At 38.5% G+C, this 18,066-nt stretch overlaps 1 protein-coding gene across 2 annotated transcripts in view; it reads right to left on the bottom strand.

The window, feature by feature from the left end:
• CHM (CHM Rab escort protein) overlaps positions 1 to 18,066 on the bottom strand; it is a 249,951-nt gene that overhangs the window by 53,283 nt on the left and 178,602 nt on the right. For both annotated transcript variants that reach the window (XM_005902355.3, XM_070365658.1), the window contains exons 10-12: positions 17,785 to 17,889; positions 15,977 to 16,040; positions 7,665 to 7,761 (exon numbers count right to left, since the gene is read on the bottom strand). In XM_005902355.3, the coding sequence (XP_005902417.1) occupies positions 7,665 to 7,761; positions 15,977 to 16,040; positions 17,785 to 17,889 (266 nt within the window). The remainder of the gene's footprint in view (positions 1 to 7,664; positions 7,762 to 15,976; positions 16,041 to 17,784; positions 17,890 to 18,066) is intronic.

The raw sequence follows: 18,066 nt of genomic DNA, 5'->3' as shown, positions 1-18,066 counted from the left end.
TCCTAACCAAGTCTGTGCCTTTGTGGAGTACCTGAGAACCTCAACCTGAACAGCTTAGACCTGGGAAGTGCATGCAACCCAGGGCCTACTTTGGACAGTTCCTCTGCAGAGCAACCTGGAGGCTGAGCAGTGTAGACCTGGAAAGCACACACACCGTAAGTGGGGCAAACCCAGTGTGGTCCATACATTGCGAGCACTCCCCACACACGCCAGTGATATATGTTTGCAAGGTTCCTCCCTTCCCACAATATAACTGAACAAGTGAGCATAAATAAGTGACCATCTTCGCCCCCTTGTGTCAGTGCAGAAATTAGACACTGAAGAGACTTGCAAACTGAGAAAGCCAAAATAAACAAAGAGGGAACTGCTCTGGAAGTGACAGGTGCAACAGATAAAAACCCTGTAGTTGGCACTGACTAACCACTGGAAGGGACCTACAAACCTTGAGAAGTATAAGCTGTAAGAAAGAACTATCTTAAACTGAACTGACCCCACATTGCCCTCAACAACTCCAGAGAAATTTCTAGATATATTTTAATTATTATCATTTTTTAATTTAAAATTGTTTTAACTTTTAAGTTCTTTATTACTCATATAATTTTCATTTTTACAATCTATTACATTGCAAAAAATACCCTATTTTTAAAGCAAATTTCATATTTTTTAAATAATTTTTCTGATTGATTTTGTTTTGTATTTTTAATATTGTATTTTTCACAGTCTAAACTCTACTCTAGATTTTTAATCTTTGCTTTTTGGTATTTGTATCAATTTTGTACCTTTAAAGAGGAGAGTGAAAAAGGTGGCTTAAAGCTCAACATTCAGAAAACTAAGATCATGGCATCTGCTCCCATCACTTCATGGCAAATAGATGGGGAAACAGTGGAAACAGTGGCTGACTTTATTTTTCTGGGCTCCAAAATCACTGTGGATGGTGACTGCAGCCATGAAAATTAAAAGACACTACCTCCTTGGAAGGAAACTTATAACCAACCTAGACAGCATATTAAAAAGCAGAGACATTACTTTGCCAACAAAGGTCCATCTAGTCAAGGTTATGGTTTTTCCAGTAGTCATGGATGTGAGAGTTGGACTATAAAGAAAGCTGAGCACCAAAGAATTGATGCTTTTGAAGTGTGGTGTTGGAGAAGACTCTTGAGAGTCCCTGGGACTGCAAGGAGATCCAACCAGTCCATCCTAAAGGAGATCAGTCCTGGGTGTTCATTGGAGGGACTGATGTTGAAGCTGAAATTCCAATACTTTGGCCACCTGATGCAAAGAGCTGACTCATTTGAAAAGAACCTGATGCTGGGAAAGATTGAGGGAAGGAGGAGAAGGGAACGACAGAGGATGAGATGGTTGGATGGCATCACCAACACAATGGACATGGGTTTGGGTGGACACTGGGAGTTAGTGATGGACAGGGAAGCCTGGTGTACTGTGGTTCACAGGGTCTCAAAAAGTCAGACATGACTGAGTGACTGAACTGAACTGAACCTTTAAGAATCTAATCTTCAGTATCCATTTTCACTTAGGGGTGTAATTACTGGCTTGATTGCTCTCTCCTTTTGATTCCCCCTCTTCACCTCCTGGTCACCTCTATCTCCGTCCTCCCTCTTCTCTTCTCCTTGTAACTACGTGAACCTCTCTGGGTGTCCCTCACTGTGGAGAATTTTTTTACCATTAACATAGATGTTTTATATCTGTGCTGTATGGATGGAGAAGTCCTGAGGCTACTGTAAGAATAAGACTGAAAGCCAGAGGCAGGAGGCTTAAATCCAAACTCGAGAACATCAGAGAACTCTTGATTCCAGAGAAAATTAAGAGAGAAGAGATCATCCAAAAGCCTCCATACCTACCCTGGAACCAAGCTCCACCCAAGAGCCAAGTTCCACAGAAAGACCTATCAGGATAATTCTCCAGCAACACCGGAATACAGCCCTGAGCATTAAAGTACAGGCTATCCAAAGACATGCCAAACCCACAGACACTCCAAAACTCACTACTGGATACTTCACTGCACTCCAGAGAGAAGAGATTCAGCTCCACCCACCAGAACACGGACACAAGCTCCCCTACCAGGAAAACTTGACAAGCCACTCGTCCAACCCCACCCACAGGGAGCAACCTCCACAAAGAGGAACCACAAACTTCAAACACACAGAAAGGGCACCCCAAACACAGCAATCTAAACAAAATGAAAAGGCAGAGAAATATTCAGCAGGTAAAGGAACATGATAAATGCCTACAAAAACAAACAAAAGAGGAGGAGATAGGGAGTCTACATGAAAAATAATTCAGAATAATGATAGTAAAGATGACCCCCAAAATCTTGAAAATAGAATGGAGTTGCAGATAAATAGACTAAAGATAGGGATTGAGAAGTTGCAAGAAATGTTTACCAAGGACCTAGAAGAAATAAAAAAGAGTCAATCAATAATGAATAATGTAGTAACTGAGATCAAAAGGACTCTGGAGGGAACCAACAGTAGAATGACTGAGGCAGAAGATATGAAAAGTGACGTGGAAGATAGAATGGTGGAAATAAATGAAGCAGAAGAAAAAAGAAAAAGCAATTAAAAGAAATGAGGACAACTTCAGACACCTCTGAGACAATGTTAAACGCCCCAACGTTCAAATCATAGGAATCCCAGAAGAAGAAAACAAAAAGAAAAGCCATAAGAATATACTTGAGGAGACAATAGTTTAAAACTTCCCTAAAATGGGGAAGAAAATAGCCAACCAAGTCCAAGAAACCCAGAGAGTTCCAAACTGGATAAACCCAAGGTGAAACACCTAAAGCCACATATTAATCAAATTAATGAAGATTAAGTACAAAGAAGAAATATTAGAAGCAGCAAGGTAAAACCAACAAATAACACACAAGGGGATCCCCATGAGGATAACAGCTGGTCTTTAAATAGAAACTCTTCATGTTAGAAAGGAATGTAAGGACATACTTAAAGTGATGAAAGAGAAAAACCTACAACCCAGAATACTTTACCCAGCAAGGATCTCATTCAGATGTGAAGGAGAAATCAAAAGCTTTACTGACAAGCAAAAATAAACTGAAAACAGATTAAAGATCTAAATGTAAGACCAGGAATACTAAAACTCCTTAGAGGAAAACATAGGCAAAACACTCTAATATAAATCACAGCAGGATCCTCTATGACTCACCTCCCAGAGTAATGGAAATAAAATCAAAAATAAAGAAATGGGACCTAATTAAACTTAAAAGCTTTTGCACAATGAAGGAAACTATAAGCAAGGTGAAAAGACGGCCTACAGAATGGGAGAAAATAATAGCAAATGAAGCAACTGACAAAGAATTAATCTCAAAAATATACAAGCAGCTCCTGCAGCTAATTTCCAGAAAAATAAATGGCCCAATCAAAAAACGTGCCAAAGAACTAAACAGACATTTCTCCAAAGAAGACATACAGATGGCTAATAAACACATGAAAAAGATGCTCAACATCACTCATTATCAGATCAGATCAGATCAATCGCTGAGTCGTGTCCGACTCTTTGTGACCACATGAATCCCAGCATGCCAGGCCTCCCTGTCCATCACCAACTCCTGGAGTTCACTGAGACTCACGTCCATCGAGTCAGTGATGCCATCCAGTCATCTCATCCTCTGTCGTCCCCTTCTCCTCCTGCCCCCAGTCCCTCCCAGCATCAGAGTCTTTTCCAATGAGTCAACTCTTCACATGAGGTGACCAAAGTACTGGAGTTTCAGCTTCAGCATCATTCCTTCCAAAGAAATCCCAGGGCTGATCTCCTTCAGAATGGACAGGTTGGATCTCCTTGCAGTCCAAGGGACTCTCAAGAGTCTCCAACACCACAGTTCAAAAGCATCAATGCTTCAGCGCTCAGCCTTCTTCACAGTCCAACTCTCACATCCATACATGACCATAGGAAAAAGCATAGCCTTGACTAGACGAACCTCTGTTGGCAAAGTAATGTCTCTGCTTTTGAATATGCTATCTAGGTTGGTCATAACTTTCTTTCCAAGGAGTAAGCATCTTTTAATTTCATGGCTGCAGTCACCATCTGTAGTGATTTTGGAGCCGAGAAAAATAAAGTCTGACACTGTTTCCACTGTTTCCCCATCTATTTCCCATGAAGTGGTGGGACTGCATGCCATGATCTTCGTTTTCTGAATGTTGAGCTTTAAGCCAACTTTTTCACTCTCCACTTTCACTTTCATCAAGAGGCTTTTGAGTTCCTCTTCACTTTCTGCCATAAGGGTGGTGTCATCTGCATATCTGAGGTTATTGATATTTCTCCTGGCAATCTTGATTCCAGCTTGTGCTTCTTCCAGCCCAGCGTTTCTCATGATGTACTCTGCATATAAGTTAAATAAACAGGGTGACAATATACAGCCTTGACAAACTCCTTTTCCTATTTGGAACCAGTCTGTTGTTCCATGTCCAGTTCTAACTGTTGCTGCCTGACCTGCATACCAATTTCTCAAGAGGCAGATCAGGTGGTCTGGTATTCCCATCTCTTTCAGAATTTTCCACAGTTTATTGTGATCCACACAGTAAAAGGCTTTGGCATAGTCAATAAAGCAGAAATAGATGATTCTCTGGAACTCTCTTGCTTTTTCCATGATCCAGCGGATGTTGGCAATTTGATCTCTGGTTCCTCTGCCTTTTCTAAAACCAGCTTGAACATCAAGAAGTTCACGGTTCACATATTGCTGAAGCCTGGCTTGGAGAATTTTGAGCATTACTTTAGTAGCGTGTGAGATGAGTGCAATTGTGCAGTAGTTTGAGCACTCATTATCAGAGAAATGCAGATCAAAATCACAATGAGGTACCATCTCACACCAGTCAGAATGGTTGCTATCAAAAAGTCTACATGCAATAAACGCTGGAGTGGGTGCAGAGAAAAGGGAACCCTCTTACACTGTTGGTGGGAATGCAACCTGGTCCAGCCACTATGGAGAACAGTTTGGAGATTTCTTAAAATACTGGAAATAGAGCTGCCATACAACCTAGCAATCCCACTACTAGGCATACACACTGAGGAAACAACAATTGAAAGAGACAGATGTACTCCAATGTTCATCGCAGCACTGTTTACAATAGGACACGGAAGCAATCTAGATGTCCATCAGCAGACGAATGGATAAGAAAGCTGGGGTATATATACACAATGGAATATTATTCAGCTATTAAAAAGAATGCATTTGAATCAGTTCTAATGAGGTGGATGAAACTGGAGGCTATTACACAGAGTAAAGTAAGTCAGAAAGAAAAACACCAATACAGTATATTAACGCAGATATATGGAATTTAGAAAGATGGTACGATGATCCTATATGTGAGACAGCAAAAGAGACACAGATGTAAAGAACAGACTTTTGGACTTTGTGGGAGAAGGTGAGGGTGGGATGATTTGAAAGAATAGCATATTACCATATGTGAAATAGATCACCAGTCCAGGTTCGATGCATGAGACAGGGCGTTCAGGGCTGGTGAACTGGGATGACCCTGAGGGATGGGATGGGGAGGGATGGGGAGGGTCTTCAGGATGGGGAACACATGTACACCCACGGCTGATTCATGTCAATGTATGGCAAAACCACTACAATACTGTAAAGTAATTAGCCTCCAATAAAATAAATAAATTAATTTAAAAAAAGAAAAGATCCAATAGTCATGGCATAGAAGTCCCAGAAGGAGAAAGAGTGTTTGCTGAAAAATACTCAAAGAAATAAAGGACAAAAATTTCACAGATTTGAAAAAAAAGATACAAACCTGCAGATTTAAGAAGCTGCACAAATTTCAAATAGAATAAATCCAAAGAAATAAATGCCAAGACCCATCATAATCAAAATTCTAAAACTCAAAGACTAAGGAGAAAAATCTTGAATGTATCCTTGAAAACCAAAAACCATTATCTATATGGCAAAAGCATACACACATTGTACCAATGTCAAATTCCTGGTTTTGATATTGCACTATAATTTAGTAAAATGTAACTAATGGAAAAAATTAGATGAAGGATACGTTCGACCTCTGTGTACTATCTTTGCAAATTCTATGAATCCATAATTATTCCAAAATTTAAAAAAAATCTACTTTGACTCAATAATTCCACTAAAAAAAAATCCTACAAAAAATAATTGATGCTCATAAATATTTACTATAAAAATGGCTGGTTTTTATAGGACTATTAAGTAAAATTTTTCAAAACAATCTCAACATCATGGGATTAAATAAAAATGGCATATCCACAATCATTGAAAATTATATCATAGAATTACAAAAAGATTTTTGCTGTTTTAAAGTCTTTTTAAAAGGCAGGTTATAAACAGTATATAAATAGTATTGCATTTTATTGAAAATATATACGCATACACATCTAAAAAAAGACAAACATAATCAAGTGTTGATCATTTCTAAGGAGAAGGATTATAGTAATTTTACTTTTCTTTCTTACATCTTCCAAATTGTCAACAGTGAATGTATATTATTAAGACTGGGAATATAAAATATTTCACATAGAAAAATAATCTATAAAAGTAAATTTTAAAAAATAGTCACAAACATAAAATAAATGCAATTTAGAAAATCCAAAATGAGTGCAGTTGCATGATTTATATGCTAACACAGATAAACTGACACATAAACAAAAACTGGCTAAAGTAATAGGGGGAAAAATAATATGGTAAAGATTTACCTATATCACTATAAAAGGAGAAAAACTTGAGCTACTTTTTCAAATGGAAGTTCAGGATTATAGCAATACTGGTTAAGTTTGCTTGCCTCTCCCTGTTGGCATCATGCTCCCACTTCTCTTTGTTTGACCACGTTTTTACCATCTTTTAGGAAGCAATAGTACTACACTTGTAAGCATAGTCAAATATTCCTTGACTAGGCCAAATCAGATTAGTCTTCAGCTTTTCATAATTCATGTTAACAGTTGTAGTAAAACTCAATATAAGTTTACAGAATTTAAAATAATCGTAGCTAATGATACTGTTATGTTTTCCTTCTAAGACTATCTAGAGTCTAATTTGTCAGTACCTCTCGTGATATTTTAATAATCTGCCTCTTACAGCTAAGGTATTTGTCATATCTGTCCGACTAGTCTGTGAGTCCCCCAAATTCAGGGCTATGTTGTATTCATCTTTAGCTACCCTGATATGCCTACCAGAGCACACTGCACTCAGTTAATATTGTCTTGTTTCATTGGATGTGCAGTAAGATTATGAATACTTCAAATCGGGAATGTCAACTGTTCCTTAATAATCCCTATGAATATGCAGTTTAGGTCTAGGCATAGTGATGGCCAATGTACACTTGCTTATTTTACTTACTGAAACATCTTTAAGAAATATGTTGTAGGCAGCATGATAACTGACAGTGTTGAGACAGAAATTTTGATACACATAGGTAGAAGAACAGATAGATACCTTAACAATGGTGCATGTGAAGATTTAGTTTTAGAAATGTTCAGAGGCAAGGGGAAGGTATGAAATGACTTACTGTATGACTTACATGATGTGAACAAATACTATGAATTAAAAAATATATGTATGTAGCAAAACTATTAATACAATCCTGACAACCATAAGAATAGCTGTCCCCCTTTACCTTCTAAACAAACACAAAAGACCAACTACCAGACTCTATTGTGCTTACATGAGCCTTTCATGCATGTCATTGTTGATGAACATAACTCAATGACTCGAACAGCAAAAGTTCCTGGTTCCTCTGCTGGCACTGTTAAAATGGAAATCTAAAAAGCAGAAACAAAACATCAGACATAGCTGTTAGATCTCATTTTCATTATTTTATTATTAGAGCAAACTGAACATCTTTTTTCAAACATTCATTGATGTTTGAAAAACTTTAGCCGGTGGGATTGAATTTTAGAACAAAATTTGAAACATAAAGCATGCACATGTGTCAAACTATTGATATATTTATATATGATATATATTGCAGTCCTAAAATTCGTGGACAATAAATATTTCAAATATCTTTAATATTTATTAAATCTTTCACTTACTACATATTTTCAAAAGATGTGATTAATTACTTCATTTGTTCCAAAGGTTTAAACAATTTATTGTGCCCCCCCAAAAGGCACAATAAAGGTACAATTCATTATTCTGAATTGTATGCACTTCATTGTTTCAATCACAGCACATTAAATTAAATTTGATTATTCATAAGGGCTAAAAATAGAAGTTATAGAGTACTAAAATTTTGAAATGTTACCTAAAAAAAAAGTGCAAAGATACTAATGTCAGCATATACCAAATTACAGCTAAACAAATACCAAAATATTTCAAAATGAATGGCTTCAAATTAATTTAAGGACTCCATTAATATGCAGTATGCTGTGCTAGGCACCACTAATTGCTATACGGCTTTATATTTAAAAAACTTTAAATAATTGTCAGGTAAATATTTCTCTACAGAACCAAAAACTTCAATACCAATTCTCAATTTAATCTTCAATCTGAGGAAAATATATTGTTTTCTATAGGAAACACTGCCAAAAAATAAAGCCCTATTTGTACTTTTACCTGTGAGCATTATGTTTAGATTTTAACTGGCAACATCATATTGATAGCCAACAGAGGAAATGCTTTTAAGTTCTGAAAATAAAATTTGTTTGATAATCATGACCTTCTTATTATCACTACCTGTATATACATTTGGACATTTACTATGACTCAAAAACAGTTTTCTCCATATTCCTCAGCTCCTTTTGCTGCTATGATAAAAAAATGTCATACTGCAGCATTAAAGAGAGAGGAGCCAGTAAAACATGGATCTAATGTTGTGTGCATGTGTGCTCAGTCATGCCCAACTCAAACTCTGTGGACTGTAGTCCACCAGATTCTTCTGTTCCTGGGATTTTTCAGGCAAGAAAACTGGAATGCATTGCCATTTCCTCCTTTAGGATTTTCCCAACCCAAGGATCCAACTCACATCTCCTATATCTCCTGCATTGCAGGAGGATTCTTTACCACCGTGCCACGTGGGAAGCCCCTAATGCTGCATAATTATTATCAAACAATTATGACTAAAAACATGTATATAACTGAAAAGGTATCTTAAGGATTGGACCAACATCTAAATACTTCTTTTGATTCCGACAACTATCACATATAATCAGTGACCCCCGACCATAGTGTCTTTTGTCTCAACTCTTGAAAAGGTAAATATCTTAAATCACAGAGAGATTATAAAAGCCATCAAAAGGTAATTCCTTCAATCCTTGAATAACCCTTTCATAAAATTTACCTAAACCAACAATTAACTCTTTCCTCTAAGTTCAGTTCAGTCACTCAGTCATGTCCAACTCTTTGCGACCCTAAGGACTGCAACATGCCAGGCTTCCCTGTCCATCACCGACTCTCAGAGCTTGCTCAAACTCATGTCCATTGAGTTGGTGATGCCATCCAACAATCTCATCCTCTGTTGTCCCCTTCTCCTCCTGCCTTCAATCTTTCCCAGCATCAGGGTTTTTCCAATGAGTCAGTTCTTCACATTAAGTGGCCAAAGTATTGGAGTTTCACCCTCAGCATCAGTCCTTCCATTGAATATTCAGGACTGATTTCCTTCAGTATTGACTAGTTTGATCTTGCAGTCCAAGGGACTCTCAAGTCTTCTCCAACACCACAATTCAAAAAAATCAATTCTTCAGCACTCAGCTTTCTTTATAGTCCAACTCTCACATCCATACATGACTACTGGAAAAACCAGAGCTTTTACTATATGGACCTTTATCACTTTATCAGTAAAGTGATGTCTCTCCTTTTTAATATACTGTGTAGGCTGGTCAAAGCTTTTCTTCCAAGGAACAAGCGTCTTTTAATTTCATGACTGCAATCAGCATCTTCAGTGATTTTGGAGCCCCAAAAATAAAGTCTGTCACCATTTCCACTGTTTCCCCATCTATTTGTCATGAAGTGATGGGACCAGATGCCATGATTTTCATTTTGTGAATATTGAGTTTTAAGCTAGGTTTTTTCACTCTCCTCTTTCACTTTCATCAAGAGGCTCTTTAGTTCTTCTTTACTTTCTGCCATAACGGTAGTCTGCGTATCTGAGGTTATTGATATTTCTCCCAGCAATCTTGATTCCAACTTGTGCTTCATCCAGCCTGGCATTTAACATGATGTACTCTGCACATAAGTTAAATAAGCAGGGTGACAATATAGAGCCTTGAAGTACTCCTTTCCCAATTTGGAACCAGTTTGTTGTTCCATGTCCGGTTCTAACTGTTGCTTCTTGACCTGCATACAGATTTCTCAGGAGGCAGGTAATGTGGTCTGGTATTTCCATCTCTTGAAGATTTTTCCAATGTTTGTTGTGATGCAGTCAAAGGCTTTGGCATAGTCAATAAAGCAGAAAGAGATGTTTTTCTGGAACTCTCTTGCTTTTTCCATAATCCAGTGGATGTTGGCAATTTGATCTCTGGTTCTTCTGCCTTTTCTAAAACCAGCTTGAACATCTGGAAATTCACGGTTCACGTACTACTGAAGCTTGGCCTTGAGAATTTTGAGCATTACTTTGCTAGTGTGTGAGATTAGTGCAATTGTGCAGTAGTTTGAACATTCTTTGGCATTGCCTTTCTTTGGGTTTGGAATGAAAATTGACCTTTTCCAGTCCTGTGACTACTGCTGAGTTTTCTAATTTTGCTGGCATACTGAGTGCAGCACTTTCACAGCATCGTCTTTGAGGATTTGAAATAGCTCAACTGGAATTCCATCACCTCCACTAGCTTTGTTTGTAGTGATGCTTCCTAGGCCCACTTGATTTCATATTCTAGTATGTCTGGCTCTAGGTGAGTGATCACACTATTCTTTCCTCTAAGTCTCATCAATTTATTTATGATTCAAAAATTCAAAACGAGAAAAAAGAAAACATATAGGAAACAAAAAACAGCAGACCAGATATACATTTTAGACTGATCTCTCTGATGGCTGTGTAAGAGTACAGATTTAAAGGAGACAAGATGAGAGGCAGGACAATCAGTTAGAAGGAAGAGGTGATGAGCTCTGAAACCAGAGCAGTGAGAAGAAGGATTGAGAGGAAAGCAGACTGGGGCAACTTCTAGGAAGTATACTGACAAGGACCTGGAGGCTCACGACATGTCCGAAATGGGAGCAGATGTTGGAAGGACGTCAGTGCTTTCATGGAAGTAGGAAGCAATGGATGAGCAGTTTTGAGAGGGTAGATGGTGAGTTCAGCTCTGAGTATGTTCAGTTTGAGGGGTCTTTGGGATAGATGTCCAGTAGGAATTTTGGCCTTTGGGCTAACAGTCCCAGGAGATATAGACATGGAAGGCTATGCAGAGTTGGAAACCGTAAAAGTACATGGAGTCAAGTGGCAAGCATGCAGAATAAGAGGTATGGTAGACTGTACTTAGAACCCTGAGGTGGCCTGATATTTAAGAGGAGGATAGAGCCCACAGAGGAAGTCAAGAGGAAATAGCCAGAGAGTTATGAGGAGAACCAGGAGAACAAAGTGTCATGATAGCCAAAGGAGTAGAGTTTCAAGAGAAAGGGAATTGTCAACACTGTCAAACATACCAGAAAATACTTAGGAAACAAAACCCAAAAATGTCCTGTGGTCCTGACTAGTATGAAGTTATTAATAAAATACGAAGGTAGAAGCCAGGTTGGTCTAGAAATAATGAGAAGTAAGGAGCTGGAGGCAGCAAGCAGAGATACCATCTCAAAAATATTGTAAGGGTAGGGGAGAGATTGGATATTAGCTGCAAATAAGTACAAACACAAAGAGCATTTTTCTGTTTTTTTTTTTATTTTAATTTTTGGAACAGAAAATGCTAATACATGTGTACAGGTTGAGGGGAAGGTACCAATAGTGGGGAGAGGCTGAAGATGTAGGAGATAGAGCAGGCATACAGGTTGGTGTGGGCACATGTGTGTGTCAAGGGCGCTTGTAAAAGGGATTGGCCTTGGATAAGGAGGGGAGCTCCCTCATTAGTCTCTATGCTTGTGTATGTAAGTTGTGGATGGTGAGGCAGGAGATCAAGGGCCACTGTGCTTTGGAGGTGTCCTTACTTTTCTCAGCAAAGTGACGGGGGAGAAGTTAGAGGGCTAAGGGTGGGTAAAAATAGTGAAAACTTAAGACTAGCTCTGAGGGGAGAGGGAGCTGTTTGAGGCCAGTGAGGAGCTAACTGTTGGTAGGTACTCAGGGTTCTGCCAGATGAGGTTGGTGCCACCAACACTGTGGTTGTGCCAGTCTATCTGGTTGCAGTTTTCCCAATAAGCCCTTAGTGTTCCAAGTGTAGATCTGAGCTTCATCCAGGGATGGGACTTACCTCTGTGGGTACAGAAGAACATTACATGGGAATTGAAGGTTTTGAAGGAAGAGCAGTTCGTAAGACCTACCATGTGGTCTAGGACATGGAAAAGGAAGAGGGCAGAAAGGCGCTGGTAATCTGGGAGGAAACAGAGGGAACAAGGAACTGTAGGTCTCTCTTAACATGTCAATGAGCAGGCTGGGTGGGGGTAAAAGAATGAAAGAGTTGAAAAGATCAGAGCAGATTAATGTTACTGTAAACCCATGACCTCCAGACTCAGCTGTACCCCTCAACACTGCCCAGTCATCTGACCATGAGACAGGTCACTTTCCACGGTGATTATTTTACTCCTTTCCTTGAGCTCTGACCCATTCCCACACTCACACCCCCATTCTCAGGAGACGACCTCACCTTGTAATTTTTAAAATAAAATAGAACCCATTGGATGGGAACTCCCAAGACTACAAATGTTCCCAGATTCACTCTTTTTTTTTTCCTTTTTAAAAAATTTTTATTCTGTGTTAGTTTGATTTTTTAAATTATGAAAGAATGATAACACATTTATAGGAGATATGGAAAATACAAAGTTACATACAGTTCTACTTTATATTACAAATATTTAAGTAGATAAATTAAGATTTCTGGTTGGAGTTTTAATATTAAACTCTTAAAAATTAAGAAAATGAATATGCAGAAAAGTAGAAGGAAAAGCACCATGAACTAATTCACCATAATTAAGATTTATACAATTTTCACACAACAGCAAGATACAAATTCTATTCAAGTTCCCTCAAACTATAAACTAGGAGACACTGGAACATATCCAGGGACATGAAACAAGGTGCAAAAATTTTATAGTCTAAAGGTATTAAAATCACAGAGTCTGTTCTCTTATCACTGTGAAAATAGGCCAGAAATCAATATCAAAATATATTTGGAAATAAGCCACATATTTTTAAGCACAATGTGACATTTACCAAGAGAGATTTTTAACTTAGCCATTGAAAGCCTCAATAGTTAGAAGACTGAAAAAACACACATGGTGATTGCAGAGAATAAAGCAGATATAAAGCAGAGAATAAATGAGAAATTAATATCAAAATAAGAAATTAATATCAAAGATACTTAAAAAAAACCCATGTAGGACCTCCCTGGTGGTCCAGTGGTTAAGAATCCATCTGCCAATGCAGGGGACACAGGTTCGATCCCTGGTCTGGGAAGATTCCACATGCTGAGGGATAACTAAGCCCATGCACCATAACTACTGAGCCTGTACCCTAGAGCCTGTGGCCCACAACAAGAGAAGCCACAGCAATGAAAAACCCATGCACCAAAACTAGACAGTAGCCCTCACTCACTGCAACTAGAGAAAGACCACATTCAGCAACAAAGACCCAGCACAGCGAAAAATAAATGAATAAATACATAAAATTTACAAAACACGTATTTGGAAATTAAATGTCCATTTTTAAATGATGGGTGTATCTAAGAAGCCATAAAAAGGAAAATTAGAAAATATTTGTCACAGAACAAAAATAAAAAATGAATTACCAGAATTTGTGCATGCAGCTCAAGGTGTTCATGCATTCACCCTCTTATTTCAAAGTGTCACATATCCCATCTAAGGACAATGTTTCTCACCTATTCTCTGAATCCCATCTCCCCTAGCCTTTATCTGGACCTTGCTGCATGAGTTATCTTTCTTTTCTTCTGGGAATCTTCAACCTCTCCTCTGCTGGCCCCATTCTCATCAGCTGAAATATACTGTAACACTTCAAAGAAATGCCCTCTTCACTTCCACATCCCTCAGCAGAGATCACTGTCCTCTCTCTTGCTCTTCCCAGCTTAGCTTCTACAGAAGTGTCTTTTTTGCTCTCTTCACTTTTCTGCCTCTGTCACTCTTCAACCCATTCACAAAGCTTATGGTTTACTGGGAGATAGACAAGTAAACTGGCAATTATACGACAGTATGATGAGTGCTACGATTTTACAACTTCTTGTTCACACTTGCCGTGCTGAACTGTCCTTCCTATTTATCTGTCTGTATCTGTATCCGCAGGCTTCCCTGGTGGCTCGGTGGTAATGAATCCACCTGCAATGCAGGAGATGTGGCCAGAAAAGTGGCTTAGGTGTTTTGCTTGTCCATCTCTGTTTCGTTGTGTGCAGGGGGCATACTCAGTACCCTGCTTTTGCTCCCAACACTCTGTGTTTGCTCCAGGCTCTTCAAAAGTGGCAGTTGGGTTTTTTGGTTTCTTTATATCTTTTGGGTCCAGAAATTGTCCCAACTGTGTATGAACACAGTTTAGTCCCATATAGTCTCTCTGTATTTTGCTGATCAAGAAGAGTTGTGTCCAGGTGCAAGCACTGCGGCAAAGGGTCCCAGGTCTCAGCCTGTCTCATTCCCCCTGAGGGATCTACACCCTTTTTCTTAAGGAGTAATCAGTGGTAAAGAATCTGCTTGCCAAGCAGGAGACACAGGTTTGATCCTTGGGTCAGGAAGATCCCCTGGAGGAGGGCATGGCAACCCACTGCAGTAGTCTTGCCTGGAGAATCCCTTGGACAGAGGAGCCTGGTGGGCTATAGTCCATGGGGTCGAAAAAGACTCGAACATGACTTAGCGACTAAACAACAAAAGACAATCTCTATCCTACAGACTGCAAGCTATGAGGGGACAGATGCTATCATGGTCGGCAATATCTCCTCAGAATCTAGCACACTGCCTGGCATGTGAAAGGTACTCACTCTCTGTTGAATGATTAAATGAAAGAATTTGCACTCACACTTAAAACTAACATATTTGTTTAATAAAATAGAAAGTTTCCAACTTAAGGGAATTTCAGAACCTATCTTAAGCAGTAGCATTCAAGCTAGATCTGACATTCATGCTTACTGAGTAAGCTGATTTTATCAGTCCCGTAAACTGTGTCAGAAGGAGAAGGGGGCATTCTTTTGGAATTTACGTGTTCAGATTAAGGAAAAACCACAGGTATAAAGATTCCACTGATAGCATCAGTGGTTATGAGGAGGAAGAGGGAACCAAGATGAACCATGGTGATGAGGAAAGCCTGAATTGAAAATGCATGCTGATGCTCATTCACACGAGGCCCCTAACTGAACTTACCACCACTGCTATAGGACTGGTTACCATTAAGCCTTTTCCTTCAAGATTTTTGCTGTTGTTGTTGTTCAGTTGCTAAGTCGTGTCCAACTCTTTGCAACCCCATGGACTGCAGCATGCCAGGCTTCCCTGTCCTTCACTATCTTCCAGAGTTTGGTCAAATTCACGTTCACTGTCAGTGATGCTACCTAACCATATCATCCTCATCTTATCCAAGATTTTTAAATGTTTCTAAATGCTTTTCTTCCCATAATAATATAATTTCAATTTCATAGTTGTAAAAAAAAAAAAAAAAACAACTAGGATGATTTCAATATTCCTAGAATAAATCTGTTACATAAGAGCAATTAGTTGTTCCACTGGAAGGGAATCTTTAAGAAACCAAAAGTATTACATAATTGCCATTATGTATTTTTAAAATGCATTAAATATATTATTAGCACATATTTTTAAAATATGTTTTATTTCACCTGTATTAATTTACAACATATTACCATGTAGATTAAGTTAGCAACATGTTACCAATGAGTACAGGACTAGAATTACCTGTTGATCTGAATCTGTTTTGAGAACAGATCTATCTGTAATCAAGATTGCCCTGGAGATCTGCCTGTAATGCAGAAAAGTTAATCAGTGACTCAGATTCCATGGATAAATCTCATTTATATAGCTACATGACCACCATAAGGTATGCTTGAAAGATTTTTTTAAATTTTATTTTATTTTTAAAATTTACATAATTGTATTACTTTTGCCAAATATCAAAATGAATCCACCACAGGTATACATGTGCTCCCCATCCTGAACCCTCCTCCCTCCTCCCTCCCCATACCATCTCTCTGGGTCGTCCCAGTGCACTAGCCCCAAGCATCCAGTATCGTGCATCGAACCTGGACTGGCAACTCGTTTCTTACATGATATTTTACATGTTTCAATGTCATTCTCCCAAATCTTCCCACCCTCTCCCTCTCCCACAGAGTCCATAAGACTGTTCTATACATCAGTGTCTCTTTTGCTGTCTCGTACACCGGGTTATTGTTACCATCTTTCTGAATTCCATATATATGCGTTAGTATACTGTATTGGTGTTTTTCCTTCTGCCTTACTTCACTCTGTATAATAGGCTCCAGATTCATCCACCTCATTAGAACTAATTCAAATGTATTCTTTTTAATGGCTGAGTAATACTCCATTGTGTATATGTACCACAGCTTTCTTACCCATTCATCTGATGATGGACATCTAGGTTGCTTCCATGTCCTGGCTATTATAAACAGTGTTGCGATGAACACTGGGGTACATGTGTCTCTTTCCCTTCTGGTTTCCTCAGTGTGTATGCCTAGCAGTGGGATTGCTGGATCATAAGGCAGTTCTATTTCCAGTTTTTGAAGGAATCTCCACACTGTTCTCCATAGTGGCTGTACTAGTTTGCATTCCCACCAACAGTGTAAGAGGGTTCCCTTTTCTCCACACCCTCTCCAGCATTTATTATTTGTAGACTTTTGGATCGCAGCCATTCTGACTGGTGTGAAATGGTATCTCACAGTGGTTTTGATTTGCATTTCTCTGATAATGAGTGATGTTGAGCATCTTTTCATGTGTTTGTTAGCCATCTGTATGTCTTCTTTGGAGAAATGTCTATTTAGTTCTTTGGCCCATTTTTTGATTGGGTCATTTATTTTTCTGGAGTTGAGCTGTAGGAGTTGCTTGTATATTTTTGAGATTAGTTGTTTGTCAGTTGCTTCATTTGCTATTATTTTCTCCCATTCTGAAGGCTGTCTTTTCACCTTGCTAATAGTTTCCTTTGATGTGCAGAAGCTTTTAAGGTTAATTAGGTCCCATTTGTTTATTTTTGCTTTTATTTCCAATATTCTGGGAGGTGGGTCATAGAGGATCCTGCTGTGATGTATGTCAGAGAGTGTTTTGCCTATGTTCTCCTCTAGGAGTTTTATAGTTTCTGGTCTTACGTTTAGATCTTTAATCCATTTTGAGTTTATTTTTGTGTATGGTGTTAGAAAGTGGTCTAGTTTCATTGAAAGATTTAAGTCATGATAAAAGTGTCACCTCCCCAAACCAAGTCAAGTTCTGCTTTAATCTTTTCTTGGCTCAGCAAAGGAGGATGTGTGACCTGCAGACAGATCCCAGCTAATGCAATGGAGTCAACATTAGGCTAGATTCCCCTCAAACCAGACCTTATAAGAAAACAGTGGTAACACACTGAATATATCTTTTGTTTGGTATACATTTGCATCTTACTTGAAGTACAGAATCATACAGAATTGTCAATGTAACCACACAGATGAATTTCCCTAAGTTTCACCTTCCCTTGCAGAGTGGCTGGAGGGGTGCCTTACCTGTATTGCACATGTGCACATGTGTTCTCAGACAAATAACTGTCTTCCACAAGGAAATGCTTAGAGATTATTCTCTGACCATACTGATCTATGATTGCTTTACATCTACAAAGAAGATAAGCAAAGAAAAAAGTTTTCATTGATGATTACATAATAAAGAAAACAAACAGAATCAGCTAGCTACCAATCCTGAATCTAAAATTAATTTGTGAGAAGATTTTAAAATTGCCCACAAGTACACATTTTTGACACAAAACTTAAACCAAACTGCAGAATATATAT

Source organism: Bos mutus, chromosome X (assembly GCF_027580195.1).
Source record: "Bos mutus isolate GX-2022 chromosome X, NWIPB_WYAK_1.1, whole genome shotgun sequence".
Lineage (NCBI taxonomy): Eukaryota > Metazoa > Chordata > Mammalia > Artiodactyla > Bovidae > Bos > Bos mutus.
This window is presented reverse-complemented; position numbering and strand designations above follow the sequence as displayed.